Source organism: Haliaeetus albicilla, chromosome 26, assembly GCF_947461875.1.
Source record: "Haliaeetus albicilla chromosome 26, bHalAlb1.1, whole genome shotgun sequence".
NCBI lineage: Eukaryota > Metazoa > Chordata > Aves > Accipitriformes > Accipitridae > Haliaeetus > Haliaeetus albicilla.
In genome coordinates this window covers 15,855,424-15,883,419 of record NC_091508.1, presented here as the reverse complement: position 1 = coordinate 15,883,419, position 27,996 = coordinate 15,855,424, and the positions used below count along the sequence as shown (strand labels likewise).

At 46.0% G+C, this 27,996-nt stretch overlaps 1 protein-coding gene across 7 annotated transcripts; it reads left to right on the top strand.

The window, feature by feature from the left end:
• The first annotated feature begins 9 nt into the window (after nucleotides 1–9).
• SLC25A25 (solute carrier family 25 member 25) lies at nucleotides 10–27,389 on the top strand. 7 transcript variants are annotated; one of them, XM_069771939.1, is made up of 12 exons: nucleotides 68–118; nucleotides 272–367; nucleotides 20,241–20,367; nucleotides 20,456–20,543; nucleotides 20,990–21,025; nucleotides 21,327–21,438; nucleotides 22,179–22,337; nucleotides 23,114–23,266; nucleotides 23,396–23,503; nucleotides 23,746–23,913; nucleotides 24,243–24,393; nucleotides 24,827–27,389. In XM_069771939.1, the coding sequence occupies exons 1-12, from the start codon at nucleotides 83–85 to the stop codon at nucleotides 25,009–25,011; spliced, it is 1,419 nt and encodes a 472-aa protein (XP_069628040.1). In that variant the 5' UTR covers nucleotides 68–82; the 3' UTR covers nucleotides 25,012–27,389. The 7 variants fall into 7 exon arrangements, with proteins under 7 accessions (XP_069628035.1, XP_069628036.1, XP_069628040.1 ...); XM_069771934.1 differs by having other exon boundaries at nucleotides 10–367; XM_069771936.1 differs by lacking the exons at nucleotides 68–118; nucleotides 272–367 and adding an exon at nucleotides 10,984–11,686.
• Nucleotides 27,390–27,996: the final 607 nt, after the last annotated feature.

Sequence of the window (27,996 nt, the reverse complement as noted above, 5' to 3'; positions counted from 1 at the left end):
GAAGCGCTCCGTGTCGGTTCCTCGCGGCGGAAGCGCCGCCATTTGCCGGCGTCGGCGCGCGTGAGGAGCGGGCGGCGGGACGATGCCGGGGGCGCGGCGCTCCTTGGCCTCCCCGGTGGTGAGCGGCGTGCTCTGCCCCTGCGGCTCCCCGCGGGCCGCCGGTGCGGCCCCCGGCCCGGCGGCGGAGGGCGGCGGCGGGAGCGCGGGCCCCTGCGGGCGGTCTCTGTGCGAGGCCTCCGAGCAGGACCGGCGCCTCCGCGCCCTCTTCCAGAAGCTCGACGTGAACCGCGACGGCGCGCTCTGCATCCACGACCTGGCCGTGGGCCTGGGCCGCCTCGGGCTGCACCGCACCGAGCTGGACCTTCTGGTGAGCGGCGGCGGGGGCCGGTGGGGCGGGCAGAGCCGGGCCGGGCTCCGGGCGTGCGTTCCTGGGGGGGCGAGGGAGCGTCTGGCCGCCCTCCTCATCCCGCGCCCTGCCGGAGCCCGGCTCCGTGCCGCGGAGCTCGCCGGGCTCCGCCGTTCTCGGGAGCGGGACGTGGGCTCTGAAGACCCTTTAACGGTGCCTCGGCCGGGGCAGAAGACCCGCCAGGTCAGTGGTGCCAGCGGGTACCTGCTTGTGGCATGCCGGCCTTGCATCCAGTTACCTCCCTGATGCGTAGCCAGGAGGGGCCTGAGCGAGAACAGGCGTTTGTGTGATGGCAGGCACTGCTGCCCCGCTCTGCACCCGGGAGCACGCTTAAGCATTTCTGGGTACTTGCCTAAAAGCAACCCTGCTGACTGGAACGTCAAACTTGGAGGAATCAGCTTGCTTACTGCCTGTGGGCATGTATGGTATTAACTGTGGAAATTTAAGGTTGAAAACTTACTGCTTGGACAGGAAGAACCATAAAGAAAATCCCCTTTCTCCAGGTCTGAGGGCTAGGAAGCTTGCATGCTTACTTATACTTGTAAAAGATTGTTTTGGAATGGATAGGTGCCGTCAGGTTGTCATGCAGTTTTCATTGCGTCATTGCATTTCCTCACATTAGTCTGTTTGGCACCATGTTGCTGCTCAAGTTTCTTGTCCAGGATGGCTTATACATGCCAAACTCGCTGTCTATCTTAAGGGGTTTGAAATACCTTAAACTGTAGGAAGGCTGCTCTATCTGTGTGGTTTGTGCATGGAGTATATAAAACGCACAGCGCACTGACTTTCTACTTCAGTATTGGGAGCTGTGCCCTTTTGTGGTCACACAGCTCTTTGTGCGATGCTGTACACTGATGATTCTAGGCTTCAAGGTTCAATGTGATGTTGCTCTATTTAACTGTAATTAGCATAATTTACATCTGTATGAATCAGAGTAATGGGCTGGTTCTCAGTGCACAGTTTGGCCCTGCCTAGTCTCTTGTATTTTATATGTAGGACCATAAAAAAAGCTGACTGTCTTGGGAGGACAGAAGATAGACACATGGGTGCAGTCAGGGATGTGCCATCTCAGAATGCCTCAATCCTGCAGGAAGGAAGAAGAGTTTAAGGAGAACTTCTGAGTCACTGAAAAGACATCCAATTCAAGTGACAGTTCTTAGTCTCTCCCCGTTCTGGGGAGTGGTGCCCCAATTTATTTGCGTGCTTTAATTGCATGTATCCATCCTTTCCAGAGTTTCTAGTTCCTTTCTAACTTTGAATTTCCAATAGCTTAACTTCTAACATTTATTTTTGGTTGGCATCTGCCTTGCTGCTGTAAAGTATGAGAATTCTTTGGCAGTGTGAGGATCTTTTGAGTGCTTTAGTTGTGCTGTTTCTAAAAATAATGTTAGTGCCATGGTGATTTTCTGCTGTGTGCGTTTCAGTAATGAAATCTGATTATGCCATATAAATCACCCGTGCATGCCCTGTGAAATGCTGACCTGCTGCCACCCGTGGATGCCGAATGCTTTTACCTCTGGCAAAAGTCTCTTATCCACCAGAACGTTCTGTGCTTATGCTTGCATGCTTGTCTTGGTTTGCATTCTCTTTTCTTCCTGGGCACGCTACTCAATCCAGCCTGACATCCTCCAGGCTAGGAGGATGCACCATGAAACAAAATACGTTTTTACTTCCCAGCAGATAGCAAACTCACTCACCACGCTGCGGGAGCAGCAGAGAGGAACTGTTCTGCAGGGACTGGAACTGCTCTGTCAGAGGGAAGCACTGTCTGGATGCTGCTTAACAATCCTGTCTTTCTGCTGAGGTCCTTGTCTGTCAGTATTGTTCCTCAGCCCTTCACTTCCTCTGCCTACTCTTCCGCCGCACAGGAAGCGGCTGGTTAGATGAATAGAGCTTGCAAAGCATTGTTAGTATTGCAAAGCATCTCCTTCAGCAGCGTAAAAAGTGTCCATTAAGAACGAGGATGCAGAGTTCAAAACTCTAAAGTTCCAGTTAAACATGTGGGAACAGTCCTCAGAGAGCTGGCTAGAAAACTTCCGCATTGTGTAATTTTTAGGAAAACCACATAAACTTCCTGTTTCCCAGGCAGTTCTATTAATAAGTCGTTCTTTTTTCTGCCCCATCCTTAGCTAATAATGGCACCTTGACGCTCAGGGTAACTGGTGTGAAGTTACACTCAAGAAAAGTGCTTAAGCGTCGAGATGAAAACATTTTTGATGTATTGGACCTGGTGTTTGGAGACCGATTTAGGCATAAATCACATGGATTGCTTGTGATTAGTAAATTACTTGGTGGCTCTAGCTTGTTTTATTTTTCCTTCCATTCAACAGTATGTTTGATATGGGAGTTACCTTCTAACGTTTGGCGGACAGATGGAGAAAATATTAGACTCGTAATGTGAGGTTATTGCCAATCTTAGCTGTGAGTTGCTAATTTCTTTACGTCAGTAGGCTAAAAGTCCTTGTGGTAACAGTAATAGTTTTGGGCTGCAACTTGAAAAGAAAATGAGCAATATTTTGGCTCCTTCAATGCTTGAGAGTTCTTACTGAGATAAAATCCTTTGTAGCATTCTTGGAAAATTGCTGCCTTCTGTTTTAGAGGTGGCCTTCTACTGTGGGGGAGAGAAGGAATTGTACTTAGATGTCCTTTGAGGTGGAATTTGCTTATGTAAACGATGCATTTTTTAAACCCATGCTGTTATCTTTAAACCATTTGACAAATAGTGTGCCAGATCAGTGAGCCTTCTAAAGAAACACTTGTTTGCACTGGTTACCATGAAGCAATTCACATACTTCACTTTGCTTGAGCAGTAAAGTGATAACCACGTGAAGGATTTTTTTTAAAGGCTTTCTTCTACTGTGTAAAGGGATAGTCTTTTACTGCTAAATTACAACTACCTCTAGAATAGTCAATCTCCTATTACTAATACTTTCTGATTTCCCTTATGAAAATACTTGTATAGACTTAATGGAACTAGAAATATGCACTTAATGGATATATGGGTAATTGGACTGGAACTATGTTTTCTACTTTGTTTCTGGAGATGTCATATTGTTGTAAGGATGTGTAACGGTAGCATTTGTGTATTTGCTAATGTAACTGTTTTCCTACTGATCCCAATTAACTGCAGGGCTGGAATGCTCTTCTAAAACCTCATCTCTGCTGCTGAAGTTCCAGACAGTTTGAACTGGTGGAATTAATCCCAGCTGCCTAGAGACAGACTGAAGTGGTGAACTTTGTCTGCAACTACTGCTCTTCCTTGGTGGTGCTGATCATCTTCTGCTGGACTAATTCTCTCAGCTTTAAGAAACAGAGCAAACATAACCCTTGTCTCTTTTCAGTTACAAATGTCCGATTGCCTCTGCTGTAATGATGATGGCCTCCTTGGCCCGGTGATACTTTCTTCTCCCAAGTTCATATACGTGGCTGCGTATTGCTCCCTCAGTATCAGCTTCCCCATGTGAAACTACATCAGCTCCCATGCTGCTGAAATCTTCAACATCTGCTTTCATCACTTCTTTCTTAGCCTGGTATCTCCTCTTTGATCTCCAAGTTGTTGCTGTCCAAACTCCCACACAAGTTCTGTTGTTCACTTTTCACATACTGAAGAAGTATAACTGCAGTGCTGCAGCTGGACTCTGCAGTGTTCTGTTTGCTTCAGACTTCTCCTCTGAAAAGCTTTGCTTTTTAAGTATGTCTCTGGACTCTTCCAGCTGTCAGAGAATGCTGTATCTGTGCTGTTCTGGGATAGTTGATCAGTTAGCTCTTTCGCAAGTGACTCCATGGATGGATTGAGAAACTCTTTCTATTGTAGCAGTTGCAATCATAAAAAAGTTTAATCTTATTTCTGATCAATACTTTATCTTCTGTCGTGACGTCTTTTAATTCTCCCATTCAGACTCTTTATTTCTGTAACTATTTTACTCTCCAAGACTTTGGAATACTCTGTATTATACCTTGCATAATGTACTAAAATTTTCAGCAACTCTAAAGGGCAGAGGAAGCAGGGAATCCTTTCTGTGTGATGCTTTCACCTGTTTTCCATTCACAGTCATCTGCAAAAGGAGGACCTGAGTTTTTATTGTGTTACAGAAGTTTGTTTATGATAAAAAGCGCAAAATTCTAATACTGTTCTGTAACCTAGACTGGAATATCTCTCCAAACCTATATACATTTATATACAACATTTTCATGGTTTGTGTGTCTTGAATCCTGCTGGGGCAGTTGTGGAGCTTTCAGCCAGGCCTTCGTAATTCATCATGAAGGGTTGAGCAACACAAGGTTGTATCAAACAAATGAAGCAGTGTTACAGTTTGAAATTCCCGTTGATACCATCCTTCTGCTGAGAGGTATTTGCCAACAGCTTCTCAGCCACCCATCTCCTGACTAATCCTAAAGGACAAATGTGGATACCCTGAACCAGTTTAACACAAGGTGAAACTGCTTTCGATAACATATTAAATAACTTTATGCATTTATGTATAATGTGCATTAAAATAGCAAGCAAAAAAGATCATATTTGCTGGGTCTGTAGGGAGTGGAGGCCTGTTCTTGCTCTTTGTAAATTATGAAATGTGTGGTTTGATGAAGGCCCTGTTCTCATGCACTTGGGAAAACTGGTGCAAGAGCAGAACTGTAGGTCAATGATTTAGTTGTAGATAAAGCCTTTATATCTGTGGTAAGTGGATGAGTTGGTGTGAATTCTGAGTTCTGTTACCTTGTCTGATTTAGGCATGCCAAAGATGCAAATGAACTCTTTGTAATCAATCAGATGAGTTCTTGACAGCTGCTGCAAAGACTTTGAGAAGAAATACGGGGACTGGTTTTGGCACAAGGCAACTTCGCAGCGCAGTGTCGGTTATTAATAGACTTGGCCAGCAGCCTCCTAAAGCCAGAGGTTTGCTGGACTGGAGGGTGCGCTGTGACAATGAAGGTCAGGGGAGGCTGGCATGCTGGCTGCCTGTTTGTCACTCTGCCTGAACCCGGAGGTCTTACGAGGAGGGCCGGAGGAGAAGGATGCTGCAGACCAGGGAATCTCGCACCACAATGGGGAAAGTCTTTACTCAAACTTGGCCTCTGGTCATCAGACCTGCCTTAGTGTGATTAATGTATTAAACTGGCGGTGCATGTCCACTCAGTGTTAAAAGGGGTAGACTGGAAGCGAGTTTTTAGATGCAAATACATACAAGAGAGACTTGCTCTTGCATAAGTTTACCTTGCATATAAACAAACAATTATGATTAGGCAAGTGTTGCTTTATGTTTGTGTACGTACAGGACCAGGTATGTAACTCCTGAGAGATGCAATCTTGGGATTTTCTTCCAGGATAGTTTTTTGTCCTACCTTGCAGCAAACTGGAGAAGCCTGGTGGTTCTCAGGTTTATTTAGCAGAGACCTTGGTCCTGTTTGCAGAGTGATAGTGAATGAAGGATACTGGCTGACCTTTGTGAGATGTAGATGCAACTTTGACTTGAGCCTATCAATTTTAAATGTCGATGTTCTGTGAGAGCCTCTCTTGCAGAAGGGCATCCTGCACATCACTGACATTGCCTTGCAGTGTTATGTTTTCAGCAGGATGGGACATATTCTGAAGTCTGTAGTGAAGTGAATGGTTGTAGGATCCCCAGAGCCTGAGTGAATTGAAACAACGAAACTGATCCAAAGGAACTGATTGTGCCTGTGTAGAATATGCAGCAGGGTTTTGGTCTTTCAGTATGTGTTCTGTGGGGCATTATTTAGTGACCAGGGCTAGATGCCTTGGTAAGTAGTGGAAAATGTCAGAAAATGTCTCCTTATCCTCATCTGCATTGGATTATTAGTCAGATTGCTGAGATAAGGGAAGGTAAAAAAACCCCAGGACTTAAGTATACTTAGTGTTTCTTTAATTTTTTTTTTAAAAAGAAACAAAACCAGTGATGAATCTGGGTAAATATTGAGCAGAACCCTTAGAAGGTTGACAAGTGTTAATAAAAGGACATCAAAGCCATAATAATGACTTGGTCTCCTGTTTAAGAGCCCTACAGAATGGTGATGCTGCAGTTCTGCGCTCTCTGTTGCATATATTATAATATGATATGATGCTGGGAGGAGAAGGTGGAGGGATTTTTTTTTTTTTTTCTTTCAGACCTACTTGTAACAAATGGTAAATGAGTCTTTGTTCTTGCTCATGTCCTATCGCTATATTTGTCCCTCTGAATGTGGGACATGAGCACACTTTAATGATGCCCCAGACTTTGTCTCAAGTGGAGAAGCATAGCTGTGATAACTAGCGTCAATGTGGAAAGGCAACAGAGACGTCTTAGTTTTTCTAAGTTATGTGCAGCAAGCTGCAGGGGAGTTTCTGGCAGTTAAAGTGGCTTACAGTGGAAAATTCTGCTGTAAGAGAAATTGTTGAAATTTTTAGATCATGAGTTGCTTGGAAAGGCAAAGCTGTTTGGTATGTGAACCTACATCGTTTAGCCTAAGAACAGGGGCTGTGTGAGAGGAAGCCTGGGCCTGGGCTGCCGGAGGGCCATTGTTTCTCACTAGCAATTTTCCCAGTGTTTAGGGTATGTGGCATGTGCCTGGTTAACTTTCTAGTGCAGCAAGCAGTTGACTTTCTAATTTCTGAGTACTAAGGATGCCCTTTCTCTTGGTCAATCTGTGGTTCTTCATGTGATACTATATGACCTCAGTGGAACTTGCTGTTCCTGGGCAGGGATTACGTATTTCCCCCTCCCTGGCCAGCTCTCTCTGTATCTCTGTATTTGGCACTGGCCCCTGGTTGCCTTAATGTATCAACTAGAATAGCTAATCACTTGTGCCAGGGTTCCTATAACGAGGTGACCGGGGTTTCTTTTTAGTGTTCACTGAACTATGCTGTGTCACCTTAATATATTAATGTAATTGAATGTCACTAGACAGTTTAATTATTTAAGCAGCAGTGGCCAAGATGTTTAGATTTTGTGGTGTGGTGCAAGAAACACTGTGCAGGGTTAACTTTGGCTTTCTGAAAATCGGGAAGTACTTACCTTTGAAAAGATAAGGGGTAGTTGAAAGAGTCATGGTGGCCCATCCCAGCTCCGTTGGGCTGGATGCTATCTCTGGGTGGCACAGGTAGGCTGGGGTGCTTCCAGGAGAGCTCCCAAAGGAGATGAGTCACTGCTGATTCCTGCGGGGTCACCTAAGGAACTGGAGACGACGACCGACCGCAGTGGCAGCTCTTCCTGTGCCGGAGGAGGAGAAGGGTCATTGCTCTGAGCGGAGCTCCGTTCCCTCTGCCCCCCTGTCTTTTCACCCTCCCTCCCACATTTTTCACATGTTAGCTAGTTGTCTGGTGATGAGGCTCAGATTCTTGCTGGAAAATGCTGCGCATTTACTCAAAAGTCTTCTAGAGGCCATCTTAAAGCAAATGGTCTGAGTCTGAATTTCTGCCTGGTACTACCTACCAGGCTGGAAAGAGCAAGTGCCTGTTTGAAAATTGGAGTTTCAGACTTAGCAGGTACTAAGATGTGGCCTGCACAATGTAGCTGAAGAGGACAGAAGATACCTTGGGATTCTGGCTTAAAAGAGAACGTCCCTCTGACAGCTTGCAGTGCTGAGGAAAATACTGTTTTAATTAAGCAAAACACGTCACTCTTTTGCTGTCTCCTTTCTCCTTTGTTTGGATAGATTACATGACTTTATTGTCAACTTCTCCTCTGGCTATCTAATGACATTTTGGTGGTATAGGACTCTGAGGCCAGCTGCCACAGGCGTCTTCTGTCCCCAGTGACTGCTGTGCTGGCTGAGAGCCAGCTTTCAGATCAGTCCTGGTGCTTTTCTGCCTTCAAAATCCTGGGCTTGGATCACGGAAACAGCTAGAATTGGAGGGTTGACTGTCTCCTAATGAAGCCTAGGTTGGGAAAGCTGTTTTGGTATTGCCTAGGTGTTCGTTCATGATTTCTAGAAAAAGTGAATTTTTGTTCCTAGTCTGTTCTTTTGTGCCACCATTCAGGCTGGACTCATAGTATTTATTGCATCTTTTCTTATGTGTGAATGATTGGCTTTGTGGTGGTGGTGTTAGGGTAATATTTCCCTACAAATTCCCTGTAGGAGAGCAGTTGTCTTGCCTCTAGCTATAATCATCTTGCTGTTACTAGGTTTATTATTCTGACCTAATAAAATTCCCCACTTGGTAAAAGAAATGCTTTTTTTTTCTAAATATGATTAGAAAAGTCTGTCTGTTCTCAAGGAGCTGTGTGGATTAGTGCGGTCGCAGAATTCCTCTGAGGTTTCCTTCAGTGAGGACAAAGGCCAAGGAAGCATTGCTGAGTTTCTGCTTTAACTGCACCCCAGTCTTGTAAGTTCTTACACAAATTATTATTTTACTATGGACTCTCTGCATGAACAAAGGAAGATGGGGTCCCTGCCATGCACACACCACTAAAGCTAATACTATGCAGAGAAACTGTAAGCAACAGTGTCAGGTAACAGCTGGTTTAATGGGTCCTTGTGAGTAGCAGCCCAGCATGAAGTGACCACTGAGGATAAATCTAAAGTTGCAGTCGGGTGCTTTGCCTTCTGTATTGTGGCTTGTAGCTCTGTGAGCGGTGGGGCCAGTCTGCTTGCTGCTGTAGCAGGCAGCTCTAATGCCCTTTCCACAGGCAGTCATGCTTTTTTGGACCCCATCCATGAGTAGCCTCAACGGGTTACCCCAGCAGAAAGCTCTGTAATTTTTGGCTGGGTTAATGAGGTTGTTGGAGGAGCACAAGAGCAAGGTAAGTGCAGAGCTGATGTGGATGTGTGAGACGACCTATTTTACTGGCAGTAAGCTTCAGATCAGTTCACTGCTTCTTGTGAAATGACAGCCTTAGGCTAGTAGAAGCTGATTTTGAAGAAACATGCCCAGTTCAGAAGATCTGCTTTGTTCTTCCGCTGGCTTGAGAGCATTAGAAACTTTGAAATGTCATCTTAAAGGATCTGATTCACTGCATTTTAGAAAGTAGTTTAACTTCTGTGCTTGTAGTTGTGATGACTGGCAGCAGCTCAAGGTAATGGAGGCATGACAAAAATTCCTCACTCTTTTCTGCCTGTGCCTGAGCCTGGGCTTCTGATTGACATCCCAACTAGAACTGGACTGTGCCATTCCTCAGAGAGGGACAGGGCTTTCCCTGCACCATCACCTCAGTGTTACCACCTCTGAATTTTGTAAATTTTTTCTGTTTTGTTATTTTTTTGTATATGTCAAGCTTTAAGGTAAAAAACTTTCTTGCATACTGTATGTAGACCTTGTGATTAAACAGCATTTGTTTTTTATTACATAATTCTGAAGTGTATTTGCAGAAGAATTCCTTTTTTAATGTGATGTCTTCTATGTACTTGTCTCACTTTTTCCATTACTCATGTTGGTTAAAGGAATTCAACATTAGCAAGGTCCCAAGTGTGATGTTTAGTGTTCTTCCTCTCAAATTTATTTGCTAATCGGCTACTTAAAGCTTGCTGTCCTTCTAGTTTTTGATTGTATTTTCATATCTAACATCTGTAAAACAAAAGTTTCCTTCAGTCTGTCACTCAAAGTTAAAAGCTGAAAACTGAGGTCCTCTGCTCACCGTGGATCTTGCTGTGCTACTGTGGGTAGGGAGCCTTGGGTGATGGAAGCTGTAGTCTGTACTTATTTATCCTGCGTTTTAAAAACCCCAAACTGTTTTCTTATGGGAAAGTCATGCTACTTTGGAAAGCGAGGCACACAGTGCCCTCTGTCTGTAGATGCAAAAGGCAGGCAAGAATCTAGGGCTACAAAGTAAGTTGTTGGTACTTGAAAATGGAAAATGAGCCCTTATGGTCTCCAGTGTGCTGTTGTGCCTGCCAGATGTGGGCTGCTCCATTCCACCAAGGTGGGTTGACTTTTCTGGTGGTGCCCCGGTCGGGAGGCCGATAGCCCCAGCTTTACAGCTGGGGCTATGAGCCATTGTTGCTGTGGCAGCAGAGGGAAACATGGCATCTCTTGTAGAAACTTGGGGAATGTCATGTGTTCTGTTCTTACATATTAGTCCTGCTCTGGCTGTACGGTTAAAGGCTCCTTCAGCAGAACTCAGCCTGTTTGACTAATCGGCGATAGTTTAGCCACCGTGCATTAGATCTTGCATAGATGAATAGCTGTAAACGCTGCGCAAGTATGTCGCGGGGTTGTGCTGAAAGCCAAATGGCAGAAGCACAATGCAGCACCAAAGAGCTATTGTAATGATGGGTGAGACTATAATAGACCAGGGAGAGAGGGTGCAGTTAGAGGTTAATTCAGCCATGGCCGGGAAAAGCCGGCCTCTGTCCGGAGAACCATCTGCTGCTCTAACAAAGAGCTGCAGCCGAAGCTGCAGAGCCCCAGAAGCAGGCACATACATGCCTTGGACGATCCTGTGCTGCCCAGTTGCCTCGGGGCTGTGGCTTTGGCCGCCCTGCTGCCCTCCCTGCCCGTACCTGCCCGATGGAGCTGGCAGGCGCGCTCCTCTGCGGGGTGTCTCCTGCGTGGAGGGCGCGTTCCCGGCCGGCTGCGCGCGCTGCCTTGCTCCGGAGCCACCGCAGTGTTGGGAGCGAGGATTGGCTGGGCACTGCTGCAGTGGGGACGCAGCCTGGGTGTTCAGCCTCGCTGCTCGTCTGATGTACCGTTGGGATGAGCCGGGACGCGCGGGTTAATTGGCAGCTCTGAGAAGCTTCTCTCGGAGAGGTTCATCTTTAGCTTTCCTCTTAAGTGCAGCGTCTTGGCTTCTCTGTCCAAGCAGTCTCCAAGCGTCTCTGCTTCTCCATGCCAGGGGTCTTGTGCTTTGTCTGTTGCCATCAGATTTCTGAGGCTCTGGTACAATGAGCTGCTTGTCAGGCCAGGCACGACTGCAGTAGCAGCAATTTCAAAAGGCAGGAAGCGTCCGCAGGAGCGGTCTGTAAAGAATCTGAGCCCGTGGAGTCGCTGGGTTGAACCTCCCGCTGGCTGCTGTGCTGATTCCCATCTTGGGGGTGCTTGGTAGTGCAGTCACATCATCCTTGGCAGCGGGCAGCTCCTGAGCGCGCAGGGTTTCCCTGCCTGCGATGCTCGCTGGAGCAGCAATGCTGCAGACCCTTTGGCATTTTCTGTCTAGCTTCCTTCCCAGGGCCATATGCCAAGGTCCTGCAGATGGAAAAGAGGATGAGGCCAGAAACACCACCCCACTTCCAGGCCCCGGGGAGAAAGGGCCAAAGATGTTGGGGAAGCCACAGGACAGAGGGACTGATCCCACTGAAAGGAGACCAACTATCCTACTGGTGGTTGGACCCGCAGAGCATTTTCCAAAGGTAATGGGATATCCAGGGGCCTGAGGAGGGGTTGGCGCACATGACAGCAGAGTGTGTGGTCTGCCGGGAGTAGGGGTGGTGCTGGTGGAGCGTGTGAGTAGCTGGGGGTGTGTGTATGTGTATTTGGGGAGGGGGGAGAGGAACAGGAAAAGGAAGCAGGGTCCAACATGTGTGCTTGCTAGAAGGGAAATGTGGGGGACCAGGGGAATGACTGTGAAGAGGGGAGGTGATCTAACCTTTCAGACATAGTGTTCAAAAGGGGGGAAAAAAAATGCTTCTGGGGGACAAGGGGGAGTACAGGGGTCTCGAAGGTTCCTGGGCAACTTGTAAGAAGCATGACTGAGAGGGCAGGGAATGATAGTGCAGGTTAGCGGTGAGTCCCACCCCTGCACTGGAGATCAGCAACGGATCAAATAGATCCTAAAATGTTCCGAAGTCAGTCTTGGGTAATTTGGCAAGCCTCTGGAAAAACTAGCATGTTTTGAGCAAATGAGTAACTGGCTGTATTATCTGAATGGCACAGACCGGAAGAGAGTAAAGCCTGTCCCTGGGGAGCGGGTGGCATAAGGGAGAGACTAAAATCTGCGTGGGGATGGGAACTTCCCAGGGATGGGAGAGCGGGGAGTGGTGGGTGCGCACAATTGGCGGAGAATAAATGGTGAAGCTTTGTCTGGGGGGGCGGTGAACAAAAGCTGCTTAGTTTAGTGCCTGGGCTTCTAGCACAGTGCTGGCTGACTGCAATTCTGGTTTATTTTTGATGGGGAGGGAATGCTGTCCATCTCTCCTGAGGATGGTGCAGTCAGCTCTGACTACCTGTGGTTTAAAACCAAGGGTATGACCTGGGATTAGGGGAGAAGGAGTCGGGCATAACCCTTGCGAGTGGTGGGAGCTTGGGATGATACTAAAGGTCTGCAGCAGGGGTAGGGGTGCGTGACTTGCAGGATCCAGCTTATTTGACAGGGAATCAGGCATGGTTGTTGCTGTAAGCTTTCTCTCTAAAATGGGGGACGAACAGGTTTAAGTTGTGGAGGGGATTAATATCTGTTCTGTTGCTGTTTTGAATGGAAACAGGCAGGGTGGCATTTTGCATTCTGGGGAGCAGAAGCCACTCCCTGCTTGAATCAGACTGAAAGATCTGCAGGGACTTTTGCCTCCATTCGTATCGTTAGCAGTTAGTAATGTACATCCTCTTCAAAAAGAGGAGTGTGCACATTTTGAGGAGGACTTTTGTGCAGAGGTTGAAGAAGGACAGAGGCTCAGAACTGAAGGAGGTTGTGATGAAAACCTTGAAAGTGTAGGGCTGAAAATATCTGGTGTCTTTCAGGGAACAATGGTCCCTCAGTCAGGGGGAGTCCATCTGTTCACACCTGCAAATAAAGCTTTCTGAAAGTTAATACCAATCTCCTCTTTCCTGTGTGACCCTGGGAAGTTTTGCTGCATAGGAACCCTAAAATTGGCTAGTGGAGAAATACGTAGATGATAAGGATGTGGTAAAATGGAGTTATTGCAGCCTAGGAAGTAACTGCCCATCTGCTAGGAGGTTGTGACTGTGTAATTTTAGCCTGCCCTGATTGTAAAGTAAAACACAGTGTAAAGCTCTTCTGTTGAGGATTATGCAGATATGTTTTACCTTGCAATTCAGGCCAGCTAATACTGCATCTAGCCATCGTGGCTCAGTTGATGGACAGTAACTTGTTAAGCTGCAATGACTTGTTTGTGCTTGATCAGATATCTGTGTTCTAATTACCTGCCTGAAGGAGAAGTGTTGCAAAAAGTCTCATACAGCCTTAGGGATAGATTATAAACCACTGTGAGCAAACAGTATTATTTGGTGTTTAAAGAAAATGTGGGGGACACATTGCTTTTGTTCTCTGCCACTGATTGTCTGTGACCTTGGGAGAAGTTTCTTGACTGGTATGCCACTTTATTTTGTAAAAATACCTGTAACTACCTATCTGCTAACACCCCCCCCCCCCCCCCCCCCAAAGTAACATGCCTGATACTGGGGTTACTGTAAGGAATTGACATGTATCGATAAACTTGAGTGGAGGTGCTTCCTAACCCTGGCTCTTCGATCTTCACATTGTCATTGGCATGTTTCTGCTCGGATCCTTGCTTGAAGGTAAAGATTTCAACATGAGGCTGTTTCTGCAAATGTGGGAGAAAATACTGATTGCAAATGTGATGAGTTGGCCCCTGGGTTTGTGTGTACACAGAAGAGAGGTATGATCTGCCCCTGATGTCACCATCTGGACTTGTAATTTGGATCTGTGTGTTGTCAGTGGAACAGGTCACCTTTCCTGGTTACCTTTATGTCAAATACCATGTAGTGCTGTCTGCCTTCCCTGGTCTCTATCCTTCCCCTTGCACAGTCTTGGCTGGCTGCAGCTCTTTACTCTGCTGGGGTCTCTTAAATGATTAACTCCCCTCCTTCATACACTTTATATTCTTTGTTTGTGCTTTGTGAGGACTTTCTGTACAGTACAATTAATTATAAGCTAGTTTCCAGAAATTAAAAAATACCAAGTCAGCAGAACCTAGTGAAAACTTAGAGCAATAGCGGTTCTCTCTCTGGCCCATGGTGTACTCGCCCAGAAAGCTGTTTTGCCTGTGAAAGAGGATGTTAGTTACGTGGCTGTGACGCTCACTGGCACTTGATATTTTTAGGGACTTTTTTTTTTTAGCAAAGTAAATTAAAAATTAAACAATGTACTTTCCTGCTCCTTGTATGGCTGCATCCTCCCATCCTTTGGGAGGTACCTTCTGGAGCTGATGTAGTAAACTGGTGATGAAGCAGGTGCCTAGAAGAGTACAAATGACTTGGAGAGATGAGTGTTGGAATGGCAGGGTATTGAAACTGGTAACTCGTGCAGCATTTAAATAAGCACCAAATCCTATAAATAAAATGAAAATGAGTTTGCAGCTTCCTTGATGGCAAGAAAAGTGAGCCTTCTGTAGAGGGAAGACCGACCCATCTAGTGCTCCCTTTAGCAGAGGAGGGTATTAGCTAGGCTGGCTTCACATTGACCAAAAATGTGTAGGTCCTGCTCTGGCTTCATTGGCAAATTGGTGGATGGAAGAAGTATCAGGGAGGACTGACTTGAAAGGACTGACTTTATTTGGAGCTCTGTGCCCTGTCCTCGGTTTGATCAGGAATAGATAGTGCTAATGAGGGATGTAGTGTCCGTAGCTCGCGTCTGAAGCCCTGGGGTGGGTGTGCTGCTGTCTGCAGTGGCAGGGGCTGGGAGAGCGGGACTGGCTGTGTGTGCTGAGGCTTGGGTGGTGACCACATAACTAGTTGTGTTCCAGCAGCCCTGATCCCTGCAGCTTTGGTGAGCTATTTTGCTTTTGAGTACTTCCAAGTTTACCAGGATTTTTTTTAGGGGAAATCTAAAAAATTGTTAATGCTTGTTTAAGTTCCCTTTGTCATTATAACCAGAACTGCTGGTATAAACTTCATTCGTAATATGTCTCTCCTTAGGTTGCTGTCCTGTAATTAATACCCTGCTTAAAATCAGCTTTCTGAGCCTAATTACCTTCCTCCTTTCCTCTGACGTAGGTAGTAGGGCTTTTTTTCCTAAAATGTGCAAATTTTGCCTTTTGTCTTTAGCTGCCAACTCTAGACAGAGTTTATTAGGAAAATCTGCATCATGTTGGCATAGCAACTGAGCTGCCAAGCAGCTATAATAGTGATGCTTGGCAGCTCGTGGGAAGGACTATGGAGGATCTTAGGGCTTGGTGGGGCAAATCTGAGTTACATTTGTTCACTTAGTACCTGGAGCTGGGGGGGAGCTGCTCACCTTGGTCAGGCCACTGAAGGCATTTGCTTTTGGCTAGTGGTGTGTGGCATTAGGGTGCTGCTTGCAGTGAGACTCGACTCGGTAGGAAGGCTGGGGTGTACTGTTGGCATGCATGTAGCGAGCTGCTGCAGCTGGTCTTTAAGAGGATCTGGAGTCCCTGAGAAGATCCTGTTTTCGCTCAGAGAGACGTCAGCAGGGAGTAGGTTAAGCCTGGTTAGGTAATGTGGCAGGGGTGCCATGGTAGGTGAGGTGCCTGGGGGAGGGCACAGGAAACCGTTGTAGGTCACGATTCTCAAGGGTGCTGAATTGCTGCAAGTTGTAATCTATTAAGCTTTTTTTAAAAAAAAAAAAATCCTTGAAATAAAGCCCCAGATTAAATATTCCCAATTCGTGTGATTGACATGCAACTCCACAAACAGCTTATTGGAGACCTTGGCTTTTCTTTAAATCTAAAGAACAAAATACCACAGTAAAGATGTAAAGGCCCCTTGTGCATTAGGATCTGAGGAGGGGAGTGCTTTTTGGACTTTGCACTGGCCAGGCAGTCTGTTTAAACAGAGCAAACACAAGAAAATGTTGCTGTGTCCGCAGTGGTGGGGAAAGCTGTTAGCTGGACTGGCTTAAACCAGTTTAGTAAATGTGCTGTGTTGCTTCAAGTGCAGGCAGGTTTGTAGTGTTTCGGTTATTGGCTACGGCTTTTTGCATCTTGTATGATAGCTTCTCTTTGACGAATATCAAGACTATAACTTTATTTTAAAATTCATGTTAGCAATTAGTAATTCTGTACTGAGCAGCAACCTGCTGCTCTTGTTTGGTGCTCTCACTGTAGTGCTAGGTGCTATCCCATACATCAAACTTCACTAAATGCTCAGAAGCCTGTAATTATATGCGCATTAAATGATGCGTGTGCCACACTCCCTCTTCAGCCTGGCTTGCTCCTGATGAAAGCTCAAGAACTCGCTTACAAAGTGGTTAAATTGTAAATGGTAGAAACTGGAAAATGTTGTTCTGCCCGGGCCACTTCTCATTATAGGGCATATCCAACTGCAATGTTTAATTGTAGTTGGAAGAGGAGGAAAAACTATTCAGCTGGCGTAACTGCTGTGTGGATGCTTAGCTAGGAGGCTTTGAAGCAGCTGGGTCTGTTTGGATGCCTGCTCTTGATTTTGGTGGTTTTCTGGGTATTTGGCATAATAGCAAACCTTCGCCATCGGCTTTATTGCTGCCTGTATTAGTAACCGGAGTGCTGCAGAGGAGAGAGGTCTTGGTACGCAGGGGTTGCCTGCTCCTAGCCGGCACAAGTGGTTTTGGGAGAACTTGCAACCAAAGCCAATCAACTCTGGCATAGCACAGTAACCTTACAGAAGTGGAATTTCAAGGCTTTTGCTTAAGCTGGATTTCCCCAACATGTATGAAAGCAGTAAGTGGTTGGCATCCTGCTGTTACTGTGTTTTAGAGGAAGAATTTTTGGGAAGAGGAAGACAGTGAGAGTTCTCCTGTGTTGTATGGTGGGAGAGGTTATGATCAAGACTGGTCCCTACTGTGCTGCACATGTAAATCCCGGGAGGGGTGAGAACAGGATCAGAAAGGACCCATCGGACATAAGGAACAGCAAGTGAGCGTCTTGGATGTTGGCCAAAGCCTGTTGGGTTAAAAGACATGCCCAGTAAGAGTTAAGTTGCGGTGAGCGTGATGAAAGGTCTCTGGGCTTAATGGGAGCCTGGCTGTTGAGCAATGTGAGGCAGCTCACATGCCTCCTCCAGATCCAGTGTCTGGCTGGCAGCTGGGTGGGACTGTACAGCCACGGCCTCCCTTTTAAGTAGAAGGGCAGGGCTTGTACAGCCAATCCCACAGGAGCCCGGTGCGCTCATAACCGTGTGTCATGGGACTTGCTGGCATTTCCTTTCCACTACGCACTGAAATTAGCTCAGGGGAATCATTCAGTTTTACTTCCCTTCCCGGTCGGTCTGAGAAGGGCAGCTGAGTCTCCGGCTCAGAAAGATGCTCTGCCTCTGTCTGTATGTGCCAGTGTTCGGGGAGTCGCAGACGGAGTTTGAATACTTTGAGTCGAAAGGGCTGCCGGCTGAACTCAAATCGATCTTCCGACTCAGCCTCTTCATTCCTTCCCAGGAGTTCTCCACCTACCGCCAGTGGAAGCAGGTATGGCCCCGAGGGAGGAATGGGAGGGAGTGAGCTGCGGAGGGGTGGTCTCCAACACCCCGAGTGACTGTTTGGAGGGGGAGAAGTTCATGATGGCTCTGTTGTAATAGCTGGGCACAGCATGGAGACGTTTCTCTTGTGCCTTGGCAGGGATTGCCGAAACAGCATGGAGTGGACTTTTTTTCTTTTTGATTCTTTTGGCTTGAATCTAATGAGATCTCAGTGCCTCCAAGACTGTTTAAACCAGTCAATTTGATGTAAGTTAAGTAGAAAAAGGGCTTTTCCAAACTACGGATTCTTCTGTTTTAACTGGTCTGCTCAAATACGATGTTTCACATCCTCTTCCTTTTCCTTCTTACACCCTTCCACCTGCCCCCCCTTCTGACAGGAGGTGTGTAATCTAATGTCAGCTCAAGCTGGTGCAGGTCTCACCCTGGTGAAGGTGAGCAGGTTTGTGCTATGAGCCGGAGACCGCCTTAGCAGCAGTGGGTGGGCTGAGCTGGGGGAGGTTGTGCAAGAGCATTTTCCTTGGCGGGAGAAGGGAGATGCACTAAATCGACAGAGCGTTCCGTCTGACTCTGTATCACAGCCCTTGCTTTCAGCTTGCTGCTACTGGTGTGATTTTCATGACCAGGCTGTCAGGAGCCCAGACAGCTGATTATTGAACAGCAAAGCTGGGTAGACTTTTTATACCTTTGTGCAGACACACAAATGGGGGATGTAGCAGGCTGTAAGATGTGTGGAGTCCCAAAGCGTGCTGCAGGGGCTGCCTGTTATGCAGGTGACCATAGAAACGTCTTCAGCCAGCATAGCTGTTAATGACTGGTTCTGTCTATGGAGATTACTACATATTTACTGTTAAAGGTGAAGAGCTGCAGGCAGATATTTGTTCATTATCTCTGGAGAAGATGCTGGGAGCTTGGCTTTCTCACGCTTCACATGTGTTGCAGGTTACTGTTTGACAGGCTTGCAGCGTTTTTGCTTTGTGATCATGGAGGAAGAAGGCTAGCAGAGCAAGGCAGCTTTTATTACCTGCGGTCTCTGATTGCTCATTGCACATCTCTGCGGTTGTTAGGGGCATGCTGAGAGAACAGGAGCAGTTGCACAGCCGCATCTCTCTTACAGTGCCTCCGAATTACTAGTGCCTGTCAACTGGTTGGGGGTTGCCACTCAGAGGGAAGCCCTGATTCAGCTGTTCCAAGGCCAGTCTGCTGACATGCAAGGGGTGTTGGTCTATCTTTAGCCTACAAGTTGAATGTGGGGTCATATCTGAACTTTACAACAGTCATATGATAAATTGCAGGTTGAGAATACTAGGCATACCTCAAAGGTCAGGGCAGCTGGGACAGCACTTTCTTATTTAAGGTTCATAAACCAATTAGGAATAATCTTCGTAGCATTAGGGCTAAAGTGGCAGGACTTGGTGGGGCAAGAGAGATTTTTAATAGTTAAGTATTTAGTATTGAAGTAGTTTAAAATGGCATTGAAACAAAGACTTAAGGCTTATGAAGGTGACTGGTGCTCATAGGCTGAGGAAATATCTTGATAAGCTTAGGTTTGCCTATTACCTTTGAAGCCTAAATATTGAACAAAATATTGGTAAACGGAGGGTTAGCCTAGTGTTTGATCTCAGCTCAGAGCTTCCTTAACAACCCACCTGCTGTTCACATAAAAGTTACAAGAATTAAAACAAAAATTCAGATGATGCAGGAGACTGACTCACACCTCATTTAGTGTTGCTCACTGATGCATGTTGAAAAAGACTTAAAGGCTGTCAAAGGCAAGTGACTGAACAAGAAGGGGAGTAGGAACTCCCTGAGCCACATTCTTACAGTTCGGAGATCACCTCTCTTGTCAACAAGTAGCCACGTGCCCTTAGATAGGACAGTCCATCAGCTATTGCCCCATGCTGGAGTGAATTAATTAGTTGTTTACCTTGTCCTAGATGTCTGGCACAGAGTCTGATCTTGATTTTAGCTTTGTCCTACTAAGAACCTTTTCTTGTTCTATATACCTCTCATGGAAACTTGTATAATTAAAGCACATAGCTTCAGGGTGCCTAAACCAGTTCATAGGGGTTTTTATCTTTGGCTGTGTCTGCTAGAGCTGGACAGGCTTTTTCTGGTTGGAGTTAGTTATTGCCAGAGGGAGCTTACTTCTTCAGGCATCATAGTAGGCATGAAATTCCTTTTTCTGTTCAGGTATTTTTTATTACCTGACATTTTGTGATTCACTTTTTGTGCAAATCTGTTGCCTCATACTTAGTTCAAGAACCTCCACAAGGGCTTTGTAAGGTGTTAATCAAGATACAGGACTGAGATTAGACACATGATACTAGGAGAATACCCCTGATAAAAGCATGGGGCATTTCATCTGCGTAAGTAACTTTGGGAGACAGTTGCCTGGAATCAGGTGACTTTTCTACACTACTGCTTTGCTCAAATTTCTTTGAGGAATTATCCTAATTCTGTCGGCTACTTTCTGGAGGAAAAGTCAAAGTCGTGCAGGGAATGATCTTTAAATATGGTAGAAGAAGGGGCAGATCTAGCTGAATGAACAAAGGAGGTGACAGTTTTTGATTGTTTTCTGAACAGAAAATTGTAAAGGCTGGAGACAAGGACCTGGATGGACAGCTGGATTTTGAGGAATTTGTTCACTATCTCCAAGATCATGAAAAGAAGCTGAGACTGGTCTTCAAGAGTTTGGATAAGAAGAACGATGGTAAACACCTTTCTTATGCTCATGAATAGACTACTGTGTGTATTAGCTTGTAATATGTATGCTTGAGCTCACTGGCTTATCTTTGCAGGCCGTATTGATGCCCAGGAGATTGTACAGTCTCTTCGGGACCTGGGAGTCAAGATCTCTGAACAGCAGGCTGAGAAAATACTGAAGAGGTGAGGATTCAGCTGGTGGTTCTGTTTTACTGTTGAAGGGGTTAGAAAGAAATGTAGGGACGTGGAACCCATCTCCTCTTTCTACCCTTTACACACTTCCCAGAGACTTCAGCTCCTCTCTTTTTGCCTATTACTCTTCGTTTTGATTTTTTTCCATTAATTGACACTTAAAAGGTTGTAATGCATTATGGAGAATTACTGTCAGAATCTCTTACCTTCCTGACCTGTTGTGGGGAAGTGCTTGCACCTGAGCTGTTTTGCACCCCTGTCTGATTGTCCTGCTGCCCTGAGCTTGCTGCTTTGGAGAGGGCCTGTGCAGTTGCTCTTTGGAAACGCTGAGTGCTTTATGCATGTGGCACTAACATGTTAACAACCACTTATTTGTGCTGTTTTTTCCTCTTTCTTTCCTCTGCTACCTTCCCTCTGTCTGTTTGCCTGTGTGTCAGAATAAGGACGGGACACTTCTGGGGTCCTGTCACCTAGTAAGTATTATTTTCCCTTCAGTGTCAGTTACGTCCCTAATTTTGGTAGGAGGGGGTGCAACTACTGTTGTGGGTCAGTTAAAGGGGAGAGAAAGGGGAGGAAAAAGGGAGCCCACTTCTACCTCTCTGCAATGTTTGGTGAATAGAAGATTTCCTAGCTTTGTCTTGTGTCTCTTTAGAAGTCTTTTAGTAGTTGCTTTGCAAAGCTTTTTTTGGTGTAGGCCTGAATAACCAAAGGGAAGGGAGGAGGAATTTGTCACCCAGTGGGAATCTGTACTCATCTAATGATAAATCTTTTTAGCATGGATAAAAATGGGACAATGACAATTGATTGGAATGAGTGGCGAGACTATCATCTGCTGCACCCAGTGGAGAACATTCCTGAAATCATCCTGTACTGGAAGCACTCCACGGTAAGAAGCGGTTCCTCTGCAACAGGTCTTGGTCTTTCCCCAGCTTCTCAGTCAGAGTCCTGATCCCCAGGAGCTGCTATTGGCGGTCCCTATCTTTTATCTTCATGGTTCAATAGCTGCCTTGTAGCCCTAGAAGCCCAATTGCTTCCTGTCCTGTCCTGTTATCTTGCCACTTATCACTGGCATGGCTTGAAGCCTCTGGCACAGGTGATATAAACTGCACATTCTGCAAGAAGATGAGGGTGTTCACTTGGCTTGCACCTCTGAGAGGTCATACCAGTGGCCAGCCCCTGCTGGTTCAAGACCTGTTAAGACTAGAAACTGATTTGACAGGCAGCCGTCCTTCCTGGAGATATTTCAGTGTGTGTAAATAGCATGTAACGAGATTAAACTGGCTGTGAGCTTGGAAGGTTCCAGAGAGCTCCAGCTTTTTTAACACGCAGCTGCCCGCAGTTGATCTTTTTGTTCCTTACTACGATCCACAGTATTTTAATGCAGACAAATATTCAGCAGTTGCCAGGTCCTTGGACAGAAGTCTCTAAATGTGAAGGTTCCCCTTGTGATGTGCTATAGCAGTGGCAGTTCCTGTGGCCAGACGCAGCAGTTAATGGCTATAGATAAGCGGCTGACTTGGAATAAGTGTATCCAGTACTTCAACACTTAGCACTGATAAAGAGCAATAAAACTTTGGCAAGATCGTTAGCTGATGAAATATTTCTTGACACCTTATATTTTTGCAGATCTTTGATGTAGGAGAGAATTTGACTGTCCCTGATGAGTTCACAGTGGAAGAGAGGCAGACAGGGATGTGGTGGAGACATCTGGTTGCAGGTGGAGGTGCAGGTGCCGTGTCCAGAACCTGTACAGCTCCCTTGGACCGCTTGAAAGTGCTCATGCAGGTATGATGGAGCAGTTCCAGTTTGTTTGAATACCGAGGCAGATTCCTTTAATATTCTTGCAAAGTGATGCCTTGGAGATGATAATGTTCATCAACACAGTACAGCACTCTGGCCAGGCTCAATCTCATTGCTTTTATATTGGTATTTTTGAAAACTTTTTGGATTATTTGAATGATCAAAGTCATGCTAAAAAAGTTATTCTTCGTTGACTGGAAAAAACAGAGAGAAGCTTTTGGGAGGTAGACATGTGAAAACTGTCAATAGTTAGAGAGCTTTGTGGTTCAGGAAACTGGGAAACTTGGGTTTTGGTGAAACAGGTTAAAGTCTTGTGTTCCCGTGAGAGAGACCCTGAGGCCATGAGAGCTGACGTGGTTGTGGTGGTCAGCTGGCAGAGCTGGTACTCAGTATCAGTATTATCAGCATTAGAAATGAGTTACAAAACTTGATTTTAGCCTGCTTTGTCACTGTACCTGCTTTTGAGCCAGCAGAGAAGTTTACCCTGGGTAGCTGATCCTACGCTAGGTATGGAAGTTGCCTATTTAACCTTTCCTCCCATTCCAGAGGGAGATACTGATTAGATTCATTAGTTAACACTAGACTTTGCAAAAAAGAAAAGAAGCTTGCTTTCCTATTGTAGAAGTTATCTGGAAGGGATTAAAGCCTTGGCAAATCTCTGGGTAAATAGAAAAGCGCCCTTTTGTCCCTGGATTACAGAAAAACGTAGCACTGTCGTAATCAGGACTGGAACTAATCCAAGCTCACTCGCTCTCTCCCAGGTTCATGCCTCCCGCAGTAACAACATGTGCATCGTTGGCGGTTTTACTCAAATGATCCGAGAGGGTGGACCAAGGTCACTGTGGCGAGGGAATGGCATCAATGTGTTGAAGATTGCACCGGAATCTGCCATTAAGTTCATGGCCTATGAGCAGGTGAGTAAAAGAGCACAGAGAAGTCTGGCTGCAGAAGGGTTTGCAGAAGGACAAGTTGAAAAAAAAAAAAAAAAAAATGGCTGAGAGAAGTCAGTGAGCCTCAGTGTCTGTCTGTCTTGGCTTCTACAGATCAAGCGGTTCATTGGTACTGACCAAGAAATGCTGAGGATTCATGAGCGACTGTTAGCTGGTTCTCTGGCTGGGGCCATTGCACAGAGCAGCATCTACCCAATGGAGGTGAGGCAGGTGGTTGATAGTCCAGCCCATGAGGGGTCATGGTAAGGTGCTGTGATGGGAAATGTAGGTAGAACGCCAGTACTGTTATAGCTTAATGAGTTCTTGGAAATGATACCAAGTACTATTGCTTGCATGACACTTGCTTAGTCCTGACCATCATGCTCTTAAGAATGTCATTGTCTATATGTTTTTCTCCTGTTGATTCTCCTGTAGACCTTCAAGGCATTTCTTCTTGTCCCCAGGTTCTGAAAACACGAATGGCTCTAAGGAAGACAGGACAATATTCAGGCATGTTGGACTGTGCCAAAAACATCCTTTCGAAGGAAGGAATGGCTGCCTTCTACAAAGGCTACATCCCCAACATGCTAGGAATCATTCCATATGCTGGTATTGACCTGGCAGTCTATGAGGTATGAAGCCTTTAACCTATTGTAGGGCTGTGCTGCTTGTGTAGATTTATCACTGTAGGACCTGTCAGTTACTTACAGGAGTTTAAGTAATTTTTCAAAGCTTTCTTGATCAGCCTTAAGCGGCACAGGTGGATTTTTAGCCAAAATGGCCTAAACCATAATCCAATACAGTGATTCTCCTTTCCTAGTCAACATCAGGGACCTCTCAACCCTGGTGCTTCTGGCTGAATTTGCATATAGCTTTCTGGGCCTTTTTGCTAGATCTTGTATGTAATGTGATGTTCTTTTGATTGCCTCTTTGCTGCTAACATCTGGCTTGTTCCTTCCAGACACTAAAAAACGCCTGGTTGCAACGCTATGCTGTCAACAGTGCTGACCCTGGAGTCTTTGTTCTGCTGGCTTGTGGCACCATCTCCAGTACCTGTGGACAGCTTGCCAGTTACCCACTGGCTCTCGTGAGGACACGCATGCAGGCCCAAGGTGAGAACTTCTGGGAACTCCTGTCATGGTCTCTGAACAGGGTAAAGGTCCTCTAGTGTAAACATTGCAACAACAGCCTTAACTGGACAGTGCAGATGAGCAGTAGGCTATTTGCCACGCTGCAAGAGGACAGTGGACTTTATGCTGCCCTTAGCGTCTGGGGCTAAGCACCTCCAGGACAGAGGTTCTGTTTTGCTCAGATCAGGAGTTTTGGGCTAAGGGAGTCTGCAGAGCAGTTTTGAGAAAATGGCTGCGATGTGCAGCACAGCCATGGCTTGCTGAGAAGTTAAATGCTGTCCCCCATGAAGCGTTTTTTGGTCTGTGAACATCCACAGGAAGCATGTGAATCAGAACTGCTCTGTGAGACAGGTTTTAACCTAAAGTGTTTTTACCATGTAGGCTGCATTATTTATTGTGGCTTTCTCTATTGCAGCTTCAGTGGAGGGTGCTCCCGAAGTGACGATGAGGGGACTGTTTAAACACATTCTGAAGACGGAGGGAGCATTTGGTCTTTACCGGGGTCTGGCGCCGAATTTTATGAAGGTGATCCCAGCTGTAAGCATCAGCTACGTGGTTTATGAAAACTTGAAGATGACTCTGGGCGTGCAGTCACGGTGACCAGGAGATGCCAAGGACTTTGAACTCTGAAATCTTGGGGTGCAATCCCAAGACGTATAGCCATCTCTCATTCTGTGAATGTGTTGACACTAAGCTGACTAAGCAAAGCTGTGAAATCTCAGATAGTTTGTGAGTCAGTAAGGGGGAGGGGAGGATCTGGTGTCCTTTGCCATCTTGCTACTCAGAGCTCCACATAAACCATCATGTGGTCCTTTTTGTTGGGCCTTTTGGGAGACCAGGAGGTGAACTCCTGGGAGAATCTTAAGGCATGAGTAGCTGAGGTCAGTTCCCAGCAGTATGGCAGAGTAGCAAAGATTTGGGTAACACGTCTGCTTTCAGCGTATTGTGTGTACAGAGCTGTTTGCCTGCAGATGAGCACCTTCTGACTTGCTGAAAGAGCTTCTTTTTCCATTCAGAGAGCTTCTTTTTCCATTCAGTTGTTTAACTTCCTACCCATTGTTTAAATTTGTACAAACCTTGTGTAGGAGCTGCTGCCACACCAGGCTTGTTATTATGTTTACATATATTCCTTTGGGTAGGAGACGTTCATGTTCTGCTTCCAAGACTTGACATGAAATGTAACTTTGAACTCTACTGGTTTTGAGGGCTGGTGGGCAGTGGTTTATCCAGTCAGGCTGAAGGTTACTTAGGCCAGCCTGATGAAGAATTAGGATTATTTATTTTTTATAGGTTTAAGTGTGTCTCATAAATCCACTAACAAGATGCACTTACTAACAGAAGCAGCAGACTAGAGCCTGCATGCCTGTATCCTTTGCATGCCGGGATTGGCTTGTCTTATAATCAGCAGGGGCTTGGAAAGGGGAAAGCAAGAGAGCCCTGGATGGACTGGCACCTTGATGCATGGCTTTAGTGAACAAAAGACAATATTTCACAACTCCTGTGCAGTTGTGCTCCCAGCACGACACGAGAGCCCCTGTGCAGCGTTGCATGGACCTCTGAATTCCATTCTGCCTGGTGCCGAGGATAGCTGGTGGACCTTTTCCAAACCCTGTGCCTACGCTGCTGTCTATCTCTTTAGACCTCTTTGTAGATTGATGTTCAGGTTTGCATTAGCGGGATGGAGTCCCCAAGCCAGGAGTATGTCTGCTGTGGGAAGGGGTGTTAGGGAGAGGGGCTGGTTGCCACTGGGAGAGGTGAGCTTTTAGTCCTGAAGACAGCTTGCTTTTCTTTCAAAGGGTGCTTTTCATAAGGCTAAGGGAAAGAGATGGCTTTAAAATTTCTCTGACTGCATTATGGGCTACTTTAGTTGATAGGATCTGGCTTCTGAGGCCTGGGAGATCCTCATCCACCTTTTCATTTTGGGCAAAATGGACCAGCGTTTGCATTCCACTGTTTTACTGCTTAAAGCATATTTATTTTGTATTTATTTGAACAGAGTTATGTCAGACTATTTTTATAGACTTGTTTAAATATTGTTACTGTGCTTATATTTCTCCTGTTTTAAAAAGTTCTCTATTTGTTCTCTTACATCACACAGCTAAGTCGTGGGGAGGGATGCGAAAGTCACTTGTGTACCTTCCCTTTGGGGCTTGAGCTGCCTTTCCCATATCTGGGGTTGTTGCTGGAGGACCTCAGCCCAGAGAAATTCTGTAGCAAGAAGCCATAGGAGAGAAGGGAGTTGGAGAGGAAGCAGTAACTTGGGAGGAGGGGAGAGGGTGCACTGTGAGGCTTGCCTTATTTTGGAATTGCCTCTGTGTGTGGTTGAAAGGGTTTCAGGTGGTGGATGGCTGAAGTTGGGAAGTTGAAGGTCTGTGCATGTTGGATGTCACAACGGCTAATTGAGAGCGATCTTGGGGAATTATTAGGTAAGGGGGGAGGGGAGAAATCTCAGGGACTAAAGGAAATACAAGTTTCCAGAGAGATGGAAGGAAACTTGCACTTGGACACAAGCTGCTGCAGTCGTGCTTTGAGGCTGAATCAGCAGACCCTGCTGCTGAGCCAGTGCTCTTCCTGTGCAAGCGGGCACTGTGGAAAAGTGTGTGAGAAATCAGAAAAGGATTTGCTAGTACTCAGCAGCTGCTTTTTTGTTGACAGATTTTGGTGGTTCATGGAGAGTCTTCCAGGTGAGGCTCTGCCTTGACTATCCAGTGCTGTCAGTAGTTAGCCACGTGGAAATTTAACCAATCTGGATTAGCGGTATGATTTTTTTTCCACCCCCCCTTCTTGAGACCTGTCATAAATTCTGCAGTGGCTCCTTCCTACCAGTGTGGCCTAATGGGAATATGAATATCAGAATGCAAAAATCAATGCAAAATGACAACCATCTTTGTAGCTGTAACCACAAATTGTTATAATGCAAATCTAACTTGGATTCTTCATGTAGGGAACAGTCTGCTAATAAAGGTCTGTCAAAGAGATACCACATGTCTGCAACTCTTTCTCGATATGGTGTGTTGGTGCTGTTCATGGCCAGACTCTTCCTGAGATGATTCTCACCAAGGATGCTGACACCGGCAAGGATCCTCCCTATGAGGACCTGGGAGAACAGAATTCTTAAAGGCAAAACCAGCAAACCTGAGATCAAAGCTAATGATGGTGGTGATGAGTCAGGGATGTTCAGATGCTGTTAACCTGCCTCAAGTGTTGCTGGACTTTGCTCATCCATGCAGTATCTAAACCTCTCTGTTCAGAGAAGTGAGTTTCCCAGAGAAGCTGGAAACTCTGCAGTCCAATTATGCCCTCAAAGGAACCTGGCTTACAGGGTTTTCAAAAGAAAGGCTTTGTACAATTTTTTCTTAAACAAATAAAAACCCAACCAGGAGCTATCCTTGAAGGTCATTCAGGAACCATAGCTGGTAGTGCAGGTGGCCTCTGATTCGGTTAACAAAACTTGCCGTGGGGGCCAGACTGGGTTTGTTGGTTCGTTATGCGTCTGACTGTAATTCAAGGCTTTTATTCAGCTGTGAATCTACTCATGAAGTCTGGGTCCTTGTAATCTGAGCCAGTGCTTTCCAGCGGTGTCAG

What these genes read in the sequence shown, in the direction of transcription:
- SLC25A25 (XM_069771934.1), top strand. Translation starts at nt 83, where the DNA reads ATGCCGGGGGCGCGGCGCTCCTTGGCCTCCCCGGTGGTGAGCGGCGTG. An exon ending in TTCTGGGGTCCTGTCACCTA is followed by an intron (nt 21,026 to 21,326) that starts GTAAGTATTATT and finishes AAATCTTTTTAG; the next exon opens with CATGGATAAAAATGGGACAA. An exon ending in GCTTGAAAGTGCTCATGCAG is followed by an intron (nt 22,338 to 23,113) that starts GTATGATGGAGC and finishes GCTCTCTCCCAG; the next exon opens with GTTCATGCCTCCCGCAGTAA.